Source organism: Anguilla anguilla, chromosome 16, assembly GCF_013347855.1.
Source record: "Anguilla anguilla isolate fAngAng1 chromosome 16, fAngAng1.pri, whole genome shotgun sequence".
NCBI lineage: Eukaryota > Metazoa > Chordata > Actinopteri > Anguilliformes > Anguillidae > Anguilla > Anguilla anguilla.
Window position 1 is genome coordinate 27,041,626 of NC_049216.1, and position 16,399 is coordinate 27,058,024.

General features: G+C 40.2%; 1 protein-coding gene across 1 annotated transcript; it reads left to right on the top strand.

The window, feature by feature from the left end:
• Nucleotides 1-10,234: 10,234 nt before the first annotated feature.
• LOC118215782 (beta-2 adrenergic receptor-like) lies at nt 10,235-16,164 on the top strand. The gene is made up of 3 exons (XM_035396779.1): nt 10,235-10,440; nt 13,893-14,245; nt 15,329-16,164. Exons 2-3 carry the CDS (start codon nt 13,966-13,968, stop codon nt 16,162-16,164), a joined length of 1,116 nt encoding a protein of 371 aa, XP_035252670.1. The 5' UTR covers nt 10,235-10,440; nt 13,893-13,965.
• Nucleotides 16,165-16,399: the final 235 nt, after the last annotated feature.

The following is a 16,399-nucleotide window of genomic DNA, read 5'->3' on the forward strand; positions in this document are numbered from 1 at the left end:
GACACACACATAGGAATCATAAAGCAAACTTTATGAATAGCATTTTTGTCTGCTATGTTGTGGAACAAATGGTGGTACTGTGCAACTCACATACACCAGGGGATTTATTGTGATGTTCAGCTTAATAAAAATAGCACATTCACTCCAAGTGATGGAGATCTGTGCGATTTGTCTCATGTGCATTTCCCTGCATGTTCATCTTGACTCCGTGCTAAAGAGACTGGCACGTGCACACACCCAAGCATGACTGCCCATGTGAATGCAAAGATGGATAGTCAACCTCATGCTCTCCATCAATATTTTATTTTCCAGTCAGAACCCTGGAAAACATGCATCATTATTCTCATTTTCTGAAGTATGGGCTGCAGTTTTTAAAAGGATTCATGCAACATGTATGTATTAACGGAGCCTGACATTAAGCTAAATCAAGAAATAATATCTGCATTTCAAATGGAGAGACTCGATAGCCCTGTAGATCTGAATAATACATTTTTGAAGTGGCCAACCAAACCATAGTGCATGATGTTGTGCATCCTCCTCCAATGCCACGGTGTCCTTATTCTCTGGGGTTGCTCTGACAAAACAATGAAATAAGTTGTAAAATGTAATTGCTAGAAAGTGCCGAAGGAGCCACGCGTTCTATGTTTAGTTCTGTGTTTTAAATATTAACATAACCTGATGTCATATAAAAAGGCCCATGGGAGGTACGATTGAAAGTGACAAAGACGGCTGATTGGTTGGGTTCCAAATGCTTGTGTTACTTTACATACAGCTTTGAGTTTTACCCACTAAGTGGTTGTCTTTGAAATATCCATTCATTTAAAGCTTGAAGCTGCTTTTGTGAGCATGTTTTCATCATAACCTTTAGTTTAGCCAGTTGTTGTTCTCACCTAAAGATCATGGAATAGCAGAAAGGAAAATTGTGGATAATGGAATCTGAAATGGATTATTGATGTAGGAGCATGTGACCATACGAGCGCTCCATCCAGTCACGTTGTCAGTGTATTGCTTGGTACTGTTGCTTAGTCTGATGCTGTAAAGGTATCAAGCGGAAACGTAATCTTGAAGTGGTTTGTATAGCTTACAATGACACGTGCCTTGGTGCTTTAATTCAGTTCTGAATTTGAGCGGCAGGTAAAGCACTTAACTATTGTATGTTTAGGCCAGTTAATTGAGTGAATGAGTGTTGTTGGTGTTGTTATTTAGCCTTAATATATAACTGAACTTTTTATGAGGAGAGATGTATTTTTGTGAACCGACAATTGTAGTTAAAAGCCCAACTTTCTGCTGAATGAGTCAATGAACACATTTCATGAAGGAAAGAAGCCTCTGTAGGTGTCCTGGTGTGAAACTGAGGGTACAGAAGCAGTGATTTAAGTTTTAAAGCAGGAAGTTTGGGATGGCTGTCTTTTGAGTCCACTGACAAGCATGTGCATAACCAGCCATATTCTCAGAAATGTGCTTACAGTTATGGACATAATGGACCACACGATTACTTTCATTCCTTGTTTGATTGTGATATTGATCAGAAGCTTCAATGTGAGACTGGGGCTTGTCTGTGACTTAATTTCCTGTGCCCTCAAAGTTTCTAATCTCATTCCCCTGAAGAGCAATGACTGTATTTGCTAAGCTGGACACAGCACTGACTCGCTAAAGAGAAAATGGATTCTGGTGGTGGAGACAGGGTATAGTTTTTGCCTTACAAATACCTGAATGTGAACTAGAAACATGCTATGCAACCATAACCAAACTGCGAAAATCATGTCCAACTCTCGACTATTTTGTTTTGTATTTGTTCTATTTTGTAAAAGCTGAAACGCCTCTGTACGGTACATCTGCTTTTATCTTGGCAGGCACTGGTTGTAACGTTAGCTGCTCAATTTTATGCTCCAAAGTCCTCTTGATTGCGTGCAATGGACGTAAGCTGTGTAGGCTATTGTGCTATCTGTCAATAGTAATAGGAATTACATATACATGCATAGGCTATTTTTCATGAATGACTACTGGTCGGGGAAAAAAATCTGACAAACAAAATATCGGTGCAGACGTTTTTGTATTAATATGCCAATATGATCAATTAATCAATTTGATCAGTTAAACTTATATCTAGAACCATGTTATTAACTATGCAGTAATCAGTGGTATTTAGAACACTGTGTGGAAAGTTGAGATAGGAAACAGAAGCATTGGTTGAGAATGCTTTTGTGTACACAGCTGTCTACATGTTTTCGATTATATATCCGCTACTGTAGCTAAGAAACGATCATTCACTGGGTGAACACGCTTATGCTAACCGAGGTGATAACAAACGTGTATTGTCAAACCTTACGATCAACAGAAAATCCAAGATCTGCAGAGGTGATAATATACATAATACTGTACCTCACAGCAATGTCGTCCACAGTGAATCAGTGATCCACGATGAACACCAGACTGTATTTGCCTTTCAGCTGAAGCTTTTTTATTCATGTAATGCATTTTTGCAATGTAATGGTGAGGTTTAGCTACACTGCGGCTGGGAAATTGTATTTTTGCAGGTTCTCAAACACCATTCTTAAAAATGAATGTAGTCAGCTTTTTATGAATAGAGAATGATGACTCTTCTTCAAAACAGTCACAAAAAGAGCCATTGTTTTCTAATGACCATTTCCTCCAGCCACAATGGTATCTTACTTAATGGCGTCATGTGGTGTGTTGCCCTGTATAAATGAGAAAGTCAGAAAATGCACATATCATCTGAGTCAGACATCGTCAACACAGAACACAAATGGAATACCATTCATAACCATACCAATCAAGGCAAGACTTTTGTCAGCCTTGCTGACCTTATAAGGGAGGAATATAAAGAGTATATCTTTTGATCCTTTATAACACCCACTCTAGACCCTCCCACCTGTTCCCACATACTCCTTGGCTGTTTGAAACCTTGCAAAAATGAGCTCTCAAGGCTTTGAGCCGCTGTGAGGATGTGGCAAAAAAGTGGCTCATCGAATAACCTCTCCCTTTTTCAGTCTCTCCTACCCTCCTTCTGTGCATCCATCTCTGCTGCCGAATCAAACTTTTACCTCTCAGATTCACTCCTTTACTTCTAACCCCTAGAAATTATCTCCTCAGTCCCCCCTCCACCTTCTCCTTTCTTCTGTCTTTCTGCTGAGGAATCTTGTCTCCTATTTTGAAAAGATGGCCGACATCCGAGGTTTTGCCTTGGTTCCACCCCAGTTGAGTGGTTTTCATTTTTATTATTTATTTTAATCAAACAACTTCAAACACTTTCAAAATATTCCAAAGTGTGGAATTGAAGTGAAAGAGACTTGAGCATTGAAAATCACTCATTGAACCTCACAAATTCTGACCAGTGTTTGTGTTTTCTGTGTTTTGCCGTTTGTTCAGATTATTGAGTGTCTTACCCTCTTCTAGTAAACCCTCCTCTGAACACTTATCCCTGAAGTCTTTACTTCGCTTTCCTTCACATTAAACCACTCTCATAATATCCCTTTCACACAATTAATCAGTGCTGTTATATACACCCTCATTCTTTTTTTTCATGCAATTTAGGAAATTGTAGTTGAGTTTAAAAAAAATCAAATTTCATTGCAGCCACTGGTGTCATACATATCAACCTCCACTATCATGACCCCTTTCTTTTGCTTCTACATGATTGCTTAGTTTTGTGCTACATCTCTTGAGTCACTTGCTAATTTTTGCTACACCTGGGAAGGAAATACACCTGTGGCCCGACAGACCGAAGGGTTTGTAACGTTTCTGCATTCACAGCCTTGGTTTGGGGATTTAGTATCTGATATTTTACAGTCCCGTGGCTGTGAATGTATTACATTTCCCTGACTGTTTGTTTCTGTAGGTGGGTGGACATGGTCTCTGGCCTTGTACAACGTGTGGCACTGTCTGTAACCCGTCAAAACGTCTGCGATGGTGTTTGGGGGCAGGGGACGTTATGTAACTCTGTCAGCTCTGTCCTCCTTGAAGGAGCACGCCTCCTGCGTTTACAGGCCAGAAAGGAACAGGAAAGTGCAATGAACTGGAGGTAGAAAGTAACAACCATTGACAGGGGTATGAATATTTCAGCTAAAATGGTAGTACACTTCCACCATAGCACTTTAAATTAAAGAAGAAACCCGTCTCAACCCTTATATTTTTCCTGTGCTCAAAGCCATTCCAAAAGCAGAGAAAGGGTATCGAGTAAACTAAAAGAAAGATTTAGTTCATTCAATTATTAACTAAATATGTTGGTAAAATTTTCAATATTGTAACAAAGGCTTATTTTAATAGCATTTTATGAGGGAAGTTTTATATTTATGAACTTTATAAGTTTAAACATGTTGCAGATTACAGTATGTATCCAGTAAAAGCTGAATCTATCGCAAAAATGAAGTAGCTATGCAATCAGCCATAATACTGAATTCATGTACATGAATTCATTCATGTTTGTTTCAGAACAGAAAAGTATCAAATCATTGCAACCATTGCTTCAAATGCCCATGTGCATTAAATACTGTTGATTGGGAACATATCAACAAAATTAAGTGGCCTGAAACCCTCAAATTGCTGTCTGTTCTATTACAGAGTAAATAAAACAATGTCGGCAGAAATGTATGGTGCTATTTTACGGTGGTCAAGAAAACAAGGACACGAAATAGATTGGAATTAACTCTAAATAGCAGCTTAATGAAGCAGCCGATGAAAAATCTGATGTTAAGCTTTAATAGTGCCTAATAGTTAAATACAGTGAGCATATTTTGTGGTTTTGGAGACCTTCAGGACCATGGACAGTAGCAGCATCTCCTGCAGGCACATGCACAGCTAAGGCTGATTGGGAATATGCCCAGCTTGGTACATTTTTAGTTGAGGGGAAGATAAACTATGCTGGTGTTTTAAAGCTAAATTGGTTGAATTGTCATAGATTTTGCATTGACTTGTTGAATTGAAAAGCTGTTTGTTGATGTTGTTTTGCTAAAATTGTTGCAGCTCAAATATCATGTTGATTGTTGCAATCTGCACAACCACAGTAACCAATGTAATTGCACAAATCTTCTTGAAAATATCCTATAGAAATTTCAAATTTCATCGGAGCCTTTACATTCTAAACTAAAATGTCTTTTTTATGCGCAGAATTTCTGCGCATGCCTCATAGCCTGAATATCTTACCACACTGCAAGTCTTTCTGGCAAACATTTCGCAAAATTAATTGGATGATGTATTTTCTAGCTATCAGCTATCTGATAAACAGCTAAACTGCTGTAAAAATTTCAAGCTTGCCACTTAAAAATTATTAAAACCCATCATACAGGATGTGCTGGGTTTGGTGCTTAATTAGGAGAACATGGCACCAGAATCTTCCATTTTTCATTTTCTTATGATTCTTCAAAGCAAATGGATACATGCATGAAATGGCTCTGTAAATGTACCACTTTGTGTCAGAATCAATAAAGAAGCATCAACTCAGAGAGGTACTGTGAATAGGAGTGTGATCTTCAGAGACCTTTTTATGGAAACTGTTAGAGTCCTTCAGGAAGCATGTCACCAGATGTGTTTGCCAACACCTATCATACGTGATGGCACCCCTCTCCCTCCTGCTCCCGAGCACCCTTCACTGCTCAAATGTAATTTATTGAATAAAAATAGCCGTAAGTTGTCAACGCCTGAGGGCCCAAGCGGGGAGAATTTCCGGTTATATTGATTAATATATCCTTTATCAAGGTTTGTCAAGGAAGTATTAAAGAATAGATTAGGCCCTCACCTGGGAAGAAATGTACATTTTGCATTTCTGATGTCATCGAAAGAATTGGGAATTAAAAATCTGCACTCTTTATTGGTGTTTTATACTATAGCATATGAACCAAAAAAGTTATATTCATCTTTAATACACCTGGTATTCAATATACACGTGGCATACATATAGCCAGTAATCTATAGTCAGGAATAGTTTTATGCAGTAATGGTTTTTCTGTAGTTTTATCATAAATGCTAGTCTTATGGTTTGTGGATTCTCAACTGGAAAAGCAATAACGTTTGCAGCATTATGTAGAGTCAACAGTAACTGCTGATATTTTGATCATAAATGTATGAATTGTAATGGTGAGTCTATTCTCAGCCACTGTAAAATATTCAGATTCTTCATATGAGATATGTGGAGATTAATCCGCTGAAACCTTTTGTAACAGGGAGATATGATTACTCTGTCATAAGTACACCTACGGCTGTTTTACTAAGCCATCTACAACATGCCTCAATTGAAGACTGAATGTTGAGGTCAATGTTTCATTTACAAAAAAAGTCTGCCAGATCCTTGAGACTTGTGTGGCTACTCCATGTTTACCAATATCATTGCAGAGTACTTGCATCTGTAGTGGACCAGAGTTGATATTTCAGGTTATACTGTTATGCTGTTATACTGTTACTGCTAGAGATGTAGAACTAGCCTTCAAGGGATAGTTCAATTTTTTACTAGTCCAGGCAGTTTTTGTGTGTGATTCTAGATATTTAGATATTTATGATTATCTTCTAGTGTTATAATGGCTGGTATAGGGGTATTCGAGGATTTGTGGTCCAAAGCAAGGAGGAACACTTCAGGTAACTGAAAACCAGATTGTACAACAACGTTTTCTATTTCATTAAAACTGCAATCAATCCACTTGTACATTGTAGTTATTATGCCAATCCTTTTGTTTGCACAACATTCTCCAACTGTAATCATGACAAGAGTAAATTAAACTTTAGTATGCTTTGCCTCTCAACATCACATTTAGGCACACAATCCAGTTTCTGACGGAATGTGTTCTGCCATGATGTGTTATCCTGATCTGGTCATTCAGGACCGAGCTGGCGTGTGTATGATATTCTATGGTAGGGTCCTTCCTGTTGTTTGGAAGCTCTGGCCAGCAGGAAGATCTCATTGATGTTTCAGTCATATGCTCTTATCAGAATACTCTCCATTTATATCTGGAGTTTTTCCAAGTTTGCTGGTTGTGTGTTATTAAATGAGATGAAAGAAAAAGAAAGAAAAAAGCATTGACTTGGCATCATTAGAAACCTTTCATTGAACAATCACTTCCAGAACGAGGTCTGCAGTCTCTGAGAAAGGCATATTCAAAGCTTTTTAATCATCTCCTGAGTCAACAGTTGTGCAGGAATATTAATAATCAATTGGAAATAATGCCTTGGGTTCTGAGGACCACATCCCAGGTGGATTAATGTGTGCCTCATTCATAAAGTCTAATCAGTAGGGTGGACAGGAGCAGCACATTATCAGGCTGAGAGGTCTGGGGTTGCTTTGGAGTACAATGCTGCTGTTGCCTTTGAGGACCGTGATTTATATCACACAAGATATCATTATCAGCTTGAGAGCCACATTATGGCAAAGCCCCTCTAAACTGCACTATATACTTCTCTTCATTTGGATTTTAACTTTTCCAGCTAGTTTATTACCTCACCTGTAACCTGCGCTACCCAATTTACTTTCTGTGATAGATCCCTTATTACATTTCTGTTACATCCATTTTTTCCCCGAGTTAGCACCAGGCCGGCCAGCGGAGGATGGGCTCCCCCTCTGTTGTCACCTTTGAGGGCTTCTCTCCCCACTGGGGAGTTTTTTTAAATATCTCATGTGCTTGGTATTTGGGTTTTCAGGCCTGGCATTTGTGCTTTTCCCGCTGCTCTTTAAATTGTTTTTGTGACGGTTTTCTGTAAAAAGCGCTATGCAAATAAAATTTATTTGATTTCATTACATGTCCTCAACTCTGCAAAACATCATGGGGCCCTCTGGACCTTCTCTGTTCCACCTTCCACTGTTAAAAAATGGCATTCAGCCCTCCTAGTACATTTTAAATGTAGTCAATGCACCATGTACTGTTTACCAGCTACAGGTGCACTACTATTTTATGTAATATAGCCTTAAATTCTATACATTATCAATCACTGTCATTGATCCAGCAGTTAGAATTCAAAGGATGTGAAGCCAGTCTCTGGTTCTTTTTGCTTTTTATGAAAGAGCAATTGAGCTTGTCCATGCAGTGTCTTTTCCTGTCTTCAGCTTTTTACTGTATTTTTCAGATCTAACACAAATAACTTTCAAAACCATTCAAAAACCTGCATGAGTTGTAAAAATGTAATCCAAATGTGAAACTGTGTTTTTAAGACATGGTAAATTTAAACATTAGATTGTAATGAGCACAGACTTTGTTCTTGCCGTTTTCCAAATTAATTAGTTAATTAACTCATTCATTCAAGTTTTATGGAGCAACAGTCAATTCCTTGTTGCATTGTTATCTTCCTGTACAACATAAAACACAAAATTGAAATTAGCATGCCAGAAATTGTGACCCAAACAACGGGTTTGTGGATGAAAATGAGCCCTATTTTGTGAACCATGTGAACCATGCAGCTTTTATTGAGGTTCAGTGCTGTTTTAATATTAAGGGTTTGATTGATTTGTGTTTTCAATTATTTTTATTTTTATTTTCATGTATTTATTTTTTGCCAAAACTGCCAAGAATATATTTTTAGTTTTTGCGGCATCCATCATAGCACGTTCTGCTTTAACGACGTAGTGTGCGTGTGCTCGACCTTCTTTTACCCAGCAGTCCCCTCTCTGGCTGTGCTTGCCAGTTCCCCTTGCCTAGCACAAGTACATTCGGAGAAGTCAGCACGTTGCTCACCCCAACATGATTGCTGAGTGATTACAGAATGAACAATATGATTGGGATTGACGTGTTCCCAAATGAGAAAAATAGATTTTTTTTAAAAATGTAATCTTAAAAAAAAGTATTCATAAGGTGATTATAAGAGTGACATTAGATTACAGAAGTAAACATACACATGATTTAGATTATAATGGTTTATCATAATTTCCTGATGGAAATGTGCTTGTCTAGTTTCTATGTTTTACAATTTCTGTAGTCAAAGGTGAACTGCAGACAAAATATGTAAAAATTTCTCAGGATTATAAATAAAATAAATGCAGGTAAGGTCTTTTGCATTATTTATGAGAATGAAGAATGACTTGAAATCAAAGCATTGAGTTAAAAGTAATGGAAACAGTTAACATAAATATTAATTTAGCATCTGCATATATAATAACAAAGAAATCTGTAGAGACATACGTTCCATAATTATGTACAGGATATGTGGGAAATGTTTTGAAGGCTGAGGGGAAAATTATGTGAACATTTTTGGGCCTGGAGATTGGAGGGGCAGTGGGTGACCCAAAAGATTATTTGAGGGTGAAGCTGTCAGACCATAAGGCCACAGTCTGTGACATACTGCCGGCAATATTTCCTGTGTGAAACTAGCTATGATAACAATTAATCAGACACAGTGCAAATGCAAGTCTGTGTGTGTGTATGGGTGTGTGTGCGTGTGTTCGTGTGTGCGTGCGTGCGTGCGTGTGTGCCTGTGTTTTTTTTGTTTGTTTGTTTGTTTTGGGTTTTTTTTGTCATGAGCAGAATGAAGAACATAGAAAGTGGATCTAACTCTGTTTTCCTTGATGGGGGAAAGGAAAATGCAATATGCTCTATTTACAGAAAGCGCTAACCAGAAGAGCATTTGTGATGCATGAACAAGCAGTGAGAACAAGAACCAGTGATCCCCTGTTGCTGGTCTGGAAGTAATGTATCCAGAGGGAGCTCTGGCACGCCTGTGCACACGCAATGAGAGCATCACAGGGCTGTTTTTTTTTTTAAAACACTGCTACGCTTAGGTGAAGAGGTGATGGGTGGAAGAATGAAGGAGTGAATAGAGAGAACAGAGAGGGGACTAAACGAGGAATAACAAGCAAGGACTGGGAGGTGAGAGAAGGGGCTGATTGGAGAGCAGAGGGATGTAAGCGAAGAGCGTGAAAGAACAGTTTGTCTGAGTGAAGTGAGGTGAGAATGGATTGGATCTGATGCCTGTGAAAAGATGCTGGGATTGAAAGGGTTAAAAATAAATGACAGGGAAGGGGGGGGGCTGGGCATCTGAGAAAACTATTTGAGGTGTGACAGGTCGGACAGGAGAGACGTGAAGTGCAAAAAAGAGAGGGAGGGGGAGTAAGGGAGAGAGAGAGAGAGATAGAGAGAGAAAAGACGAGGCTGTAGCTTTGGGGCATTTGAACTCTCTGTCGTGAGGGCGGGGGGGTGGGGGGGGTGGATGGAGATGGAGAGGGGGAGTGTAAGAGCAGAAGACCGACAGGAATCAGAAGAGCATTATTGAAGTTGAGAGCTACAGTGGAGTAGGGATGCTAACCCTCTCCCAGGTAATCGCTGTTTTTTCTTTGTGGTTTTGAATGTGATGCATTCGAGGATTAGACTCCAATTTTTCCAGTGAAACTGGATGTCTCGCAGTGGTATCATGCTCACAAAGGGACACTGATGACCACGGGATGAGCCCATGCCTTTGTAACATCACTTGAACTGAAAATGGACTCCCCTGCACTTCAGTAACATCCAGGTGAGAGCCATCTGTGTGGATTTTTACAATCAGTGGCATGTATGTAAGGACAAAGAGCTATTTTTTTTTTCTTTGTTAATTTAGGGAAAATCATTTTGAATTCCAACTATAATCCCTTAGTGTTTCTATAAGTAGAACTAGCAGTGAACAAATAAAACAAATGGACTGAATAATCAGAAAGTTATGGGGTTATCTCCGGGTACATTTAGAACATTTTAAGAACTTTTTTTTCAACAACTTTTTAATGAACTTAAGAACAACTATTTTGCATTCTGCATTCTATTCTATTTACTTCTGCATGTAGATACATAGGTTATCTCTGTGTAGTATGAATTTAAACTGTGTATCTGTGCAACAATACCAAAGGTGTTGGAGAGTGTCAGAAATCTTGTAATTTAACCATCTAGGTTTGAAAAGTAATCATAATTACGATTTTAAACCATGTCAGTGGTGTTGGTTAGGGTGTCCCTAAGGAATATAAATTATTTTTAATATGCTTTTGAAAATATATACAAGGAACATGGGGACAGGAAAAATATTTGTCTTGAAAAATTTTCATATAGCCGTTGTTCTTATTAAAAACATGTTTGTATTATTATTATATTGCTGTTCACTATTCACAGATACCTTATTATGTTTGCATAATCAATGTTTCTGTTTAAATGTTTTTCAGTCATATTTGCAATCATTTTAATTATTTTGTTTATATTTTGTTTTGTTATGTTATGTTGAACAATTAGTCCAATATAGTATTTAAATAACCAAGTGATTTTTGTTTGTTTGTTTGTTTAATTGAGGATGGTGGAAAAGAGTCATAGGGTTAACACAGCTTATGACAAGTCTTAGGGTTATCCCAGTTTGCAAGACTTTCTTCCTGGAGATTATACTTTTATTGCAGAATCTAAAAAAGTGATTATTATTCCTTTCCATTAATAGTATTATAATTATATCAGAAATATATGTCTGATGCATTTAATCATTGCAAACTCCAGAGAACATGAGAATAACCTCACTAAAAACCTCATCTGTTTCAGTTGATAATTTCTTTTAAGCATATAACATGCAGAAGCAGAAAGAAATCATATTCCTTATGAAATGGAGAAGGGGAGAATATGTTGAAAGGTGGGTAGATTAAACATGCGAGAGTGAAACAGAAAGACAGGAAGAGGGTAGTCAAGATTGGAAAAACTTGGAATGGAAAAAATGATCAAAAGAGAGAGCGAGATAACGCATCTGATCAACAAAAAGAAGCTCTAGAGTATTTGTGCTACCGAGAGGAGGCCATCATTGTGTGATGTCACTCTGTCACTGTCCCTGTGTTGTGGCTGGGGAGCGGGGCTGCGTCATACGAGCCAGCTCAAGAGAAATGATGCCAACGGCTCCTGGGCACAGGGAGCAGCCCCGTTCATCATCCCCCATGACAGACGCCCTGCCTGAGCTGCAGCTCCCTGACTCTGCCCTCTGTGGCCTTCCCAGCCTAATTCCTCATCCCAAGACTGTCAGCAAGGAGAGGCTCTTGCTCTCTGTTTATGGACCAGTGTTATCAACAGGCCTTTCCAGCAGGGAGGCCACAAATGCCGGCGAAAAGTTCCAGTGATTCAGGCAGCCCCAGGCTGGACTGGACCCAAACATCTCTGGACTGATCGTGTGGAGTGTCAATTTCATCAGTATGTTTTTAAGGGGCCCAGGGTTGCGGGCAGCATCCCTGTTTACCAGTGGCCACTGTTCTCATCAGCAACTGAGCGTGGGAAATCAATGCAGCCATTTAAGCCTTGCAGAAATGATGGTTTCTGAAGTGTGGAGTCCCCTGCTAGCATTTTGTCCTGTGACCTGGCAGGAAGTATCTTTCCCTGACAACACAAGTGTCCTGGATGACAAAATCATTGCAGTGAAAATATTTTTGAAAAATATTATTTATATCTGTTTTTATTGAATAGCTCTTGGAATGTAGGTTTCAGCATACCAGAATATACAATGTGTTTCTTTAGATTATTGCCAGAGGCTTATGCCCCCTACAGGGACAAAAATAAATGGCTGGGTCTTAGGAGGTTATGTACACAAAAAAATTACATAGACAAGAAGCCTTCATGCTACAAATTTTATAATAACCTAAGATAAGATGTTTTTGATTTTAAATATCTATTCAGGGTCCCAGACTCGCAATAATACAAAGATTTCATCTGGTTTTTAAAATAGGCTGCAGTATCTCAATATTACATGGCACTAGCACGAAAGGATTTTGTGGGGAAAAAATTAAACCCAACAATTGTATCTGTAATTTTCATTTTTTATTACTTTTTATGTCTCCCTCTGTTTTACAACTGTTTTATATACAGTTCTATGAAAACAACAGTAAAATCCTGGAAATTGCTTGTTTAGATATGCCAAGCATCTACAAATAATCAAGTGTGTTCAGCTTATGGTGTACTTGAAATGTAATTCATTACACCAGTTTACTTCACTAGTTTCCAGGAATTTAGTAAGATAATGGTACTACAATTAAGAACTAATCTCCTCTTTCTTGACATCTGTAATATGCTACTACACTATGCCCGGGGAAAAATAACAACAAAAAATATATATATTTTAAAAGGAATTGTTGCTAGGTAAGGGTGTGAGATTAAGATTAAAATTATCAGTTTGGTTTAATTATTTTAGCTGCAAATCTAATTCACATCCTCACAAAGAGATTAATATGATTTGCCATATGTGTACATTTATATCACCATTAACACAGCATGTAATCTTATGTATTTTATAGTTTAGTAAAATAGTCATTTGAGACACACTGCATTTGCGGTTTGTACCTGTGATGTTCAGGTTGTCTTTGGATGTTTCACTGCAGTACAGAGCGTTCTTATGGGTTTCACAAAAAGGACAAAGAATAGCCTTCTGTCAGTTCAGTGTTCCAGCCAAGAGAATTATCTGCCAAATTGAAAGCTAGTTTTTAGAAAAAGCAGCTAACAAAACCTGGCTCAGGACTTTTTGGCCATGCTAGACACACATGTTCCTGTGAAGTTCCTGTGAAAAAGTGTTAGCCTCACCGTGATGCACAGGATGGGCACTATGAAATACGCGGAAATTGAATTTAGGCTTTAACTCTATTAGAAGAAATTTACCAGTGAGTTGCCAGCACTGTACAAATATTGGCAGTTATAACATTTGAAATGAATGCTCGAACAGCTAATCCTAGTTTATTAAGCCTCTCGACAGAAATGAACCACAGGAACTAATACGTACAGCTGAGCCAATATTGGATCATCATCAATATTGACAGATTATTATTACAAATTGCAATCATTTGGCAGATGGTCTCGTCCGGAGTGACGAACAGTAGCAGAGGATGACAGTGTCACTCTCAAGAATAGCAGACTGCAGGTGAAGGGCAAATCATCCTCCTGGGCTAACTTAACTAAAGGAAGTGGTCTTTGTGTGTCCTCCTGTCTCCACAGGGAAAAACCCGCTAACCAGACTGCTGGTTGTAGGGCCGTTGAACTCCACCCCTTCCGGGCCTGGGCCTCCAGCATGTCTGACCTCCGGGGGAACCTGAGCGTGCCGTGGGGGTCCGAGTCACTGACGGGCGTCACGAGCGGCCTCAACCTGACGGCGGCGGCCTTCGCCGGGCCCTGGGAGAGGCGGTCCCAGACTCCGCTGTGCGCCTTCTGCTGCGGCGGCCTGCTGAACCGCACGCTGGCCGTCGTGTTCATGGTCAGCCTCTCCTTCGCCATCGTCACCGGCAATGTGGTCACGCTCACCGTCTTCGTACAGACACGCCTGTTCCGCACACCTCAGGGATACCTCAAAGGTAAACACCCATGCATTCACACGCCCCATGCATTCACAAGTTTTTTTAATTTTTTTACACATAAACATTTGTATGTACATTCTCACACACACACACACACACAAAACACACACATGCTAATTTACTCATGCAAACTCATGTGAAGCACTCATTTGGATTAGTCACGGACATTGCTAAATACTTGGTTACGTCTAGTAATCTTATACATATAACACTAAATTCACTGCTGATTTAAAGCTAATTCTAGCAGTAATTACTGGGGTTATTATCTGAAATATTTTAATGATTTAATTTAGTCAAGTTCTGAGATTATCTGCCATTTGATGATATTTATTGAATGGCTTTTTGATTCCTCGTCCAAGAAATTGAAAGAATGGAGATGTTCATACATGTATCATGAAAAGTATAATAATTATCTCTAGCTAATAGATTAAACTATTACAATGTGGTGCTATGTAGTAATGCCCAGGTGAGATGATTCCTTAAATTATTTCTATATTTGACATGTTTTCTTTTCAGAAGTTGAAAAACATTAAATTGTTCACCATTTTTTTGTTACGAAGGTCATAGAATTTGATGGTGGGAGCTATAAGCTGATGTTATCATTATGTAAAAGGATTAAATCCCACCTCTGTTTTTAATTTAACATATTTCCTTCTGTATGTTGGTATTATGTAGAATTTTAATCTAAAAACTATGTCTACTTTTCTTGGAACTGTAATCATCCATGAACCTTCAAAACATCCTAACTTATTTACGGTTAAATAACACAGAGCTATTCACCCGTACTGCTTTCAGGGTGAATTTATGATTTGGAAAATGGAAAGCCTTAAAGTATTCTTACAAGAAGAGCTAGGATGCAAAAGCTGTATGTTACGAAGAATTATTGAAAAGTGGTCATTGTTATGCCTTTGAGGTGATGCATGTGTGTAATTAAGCTGGGAAGGCAGAAAGGGAAAGTGAATAGAAGATGATGATTCACAGCGAAGCCTTTGAAAACCGTAGCAATGGATTCTGAGTATTACATTGTCCAGATGTTGTGTGCAGACAGCCCGTGTATAAACATGGATTTGTCTGCCGCAGTATCACTGGCCTTGGCAGACATGATGGTGGGCATGCTAGTCGTGCCCTTCTCCATCTACACCGAGGTCTCGCTGATGGTGACCAGCACACCGCCTTCCTGGTACCAGGGCGGGTCCCTCACTTCGGCGGGGGGCCTGTGGGGCCCCTGGCAGCCCTGCTGGCTGATCGGCCCCGTGTTCGCCGGCTGCACCTTCGTCTCCATCAGCACCATCTTCCTGATGACGGTGGAGCGCAGCGTGGCCGTCCTGCGGCCGCTGCACAAGGACTCGGTGGTGACGCGGCACCGGGTCCTCCTCCTCATCCTCCTCTCCTGGGCCGGCAGCTTCCTCCTGGCCCTGGCGCCCCTCATCCTCAGCGACAGCTTCACCCTGGAGTACAACGAGTGCAGCCGCATGTGCAACTACGTCCCCCTGCTGGACGGGGACGGGAGCGTCCTCCTGCTCTTCCCCGCCTTCGACTTCACGCTGCTGGGCGGGACCCTGGCGGTCAACATCCTGTCCTTCACCTCCATCCGCCGCTACACCCGCAAGCGCAAGCTGCTGTCGGAGGGCAGCCTGGGCGTGGACGGCGGCGGCGGCGGCGGGTGCCCGCACAGGCCCTCCTTCTCGGACATCAAAGCTGCCAAGACCATCGGCATCCTGACGTTCGCCTTCACGGCCTCCTTCTCGCCCATCGCCGTGTTCGTGCTGGGCAACGTGGTGGGCTACACCTGGTGCACTTTCTCCTTCTTCGCTTTCTGGATCCTGACGGCCAACAGCTGCTGCAACGTCATCATCTACAGCGTGAGGGACCAGCGCTTCAGGAAGGGGGTGGTGCTTCTCTTCCACAGGGACTGAGCCCCGCCCCCTGGGGAGAGGAGCCAAGGCTACGGCAGCCTGCTGCTGGTTTCAGTCCCGTCACATTTGATTTCATGCACCCCGTGTCTGTAAGGCCAGCGCTACATTGTGTGGCACTTCAGGCACCAGGCAGGCACCACTCCAGGGATTGTTCTTACAATATTCAAGTGTCTTATTGTGACATTTGTCTTAAAAATGAGATTTATTGAGACATCAATTTATTTCACATTGCTTA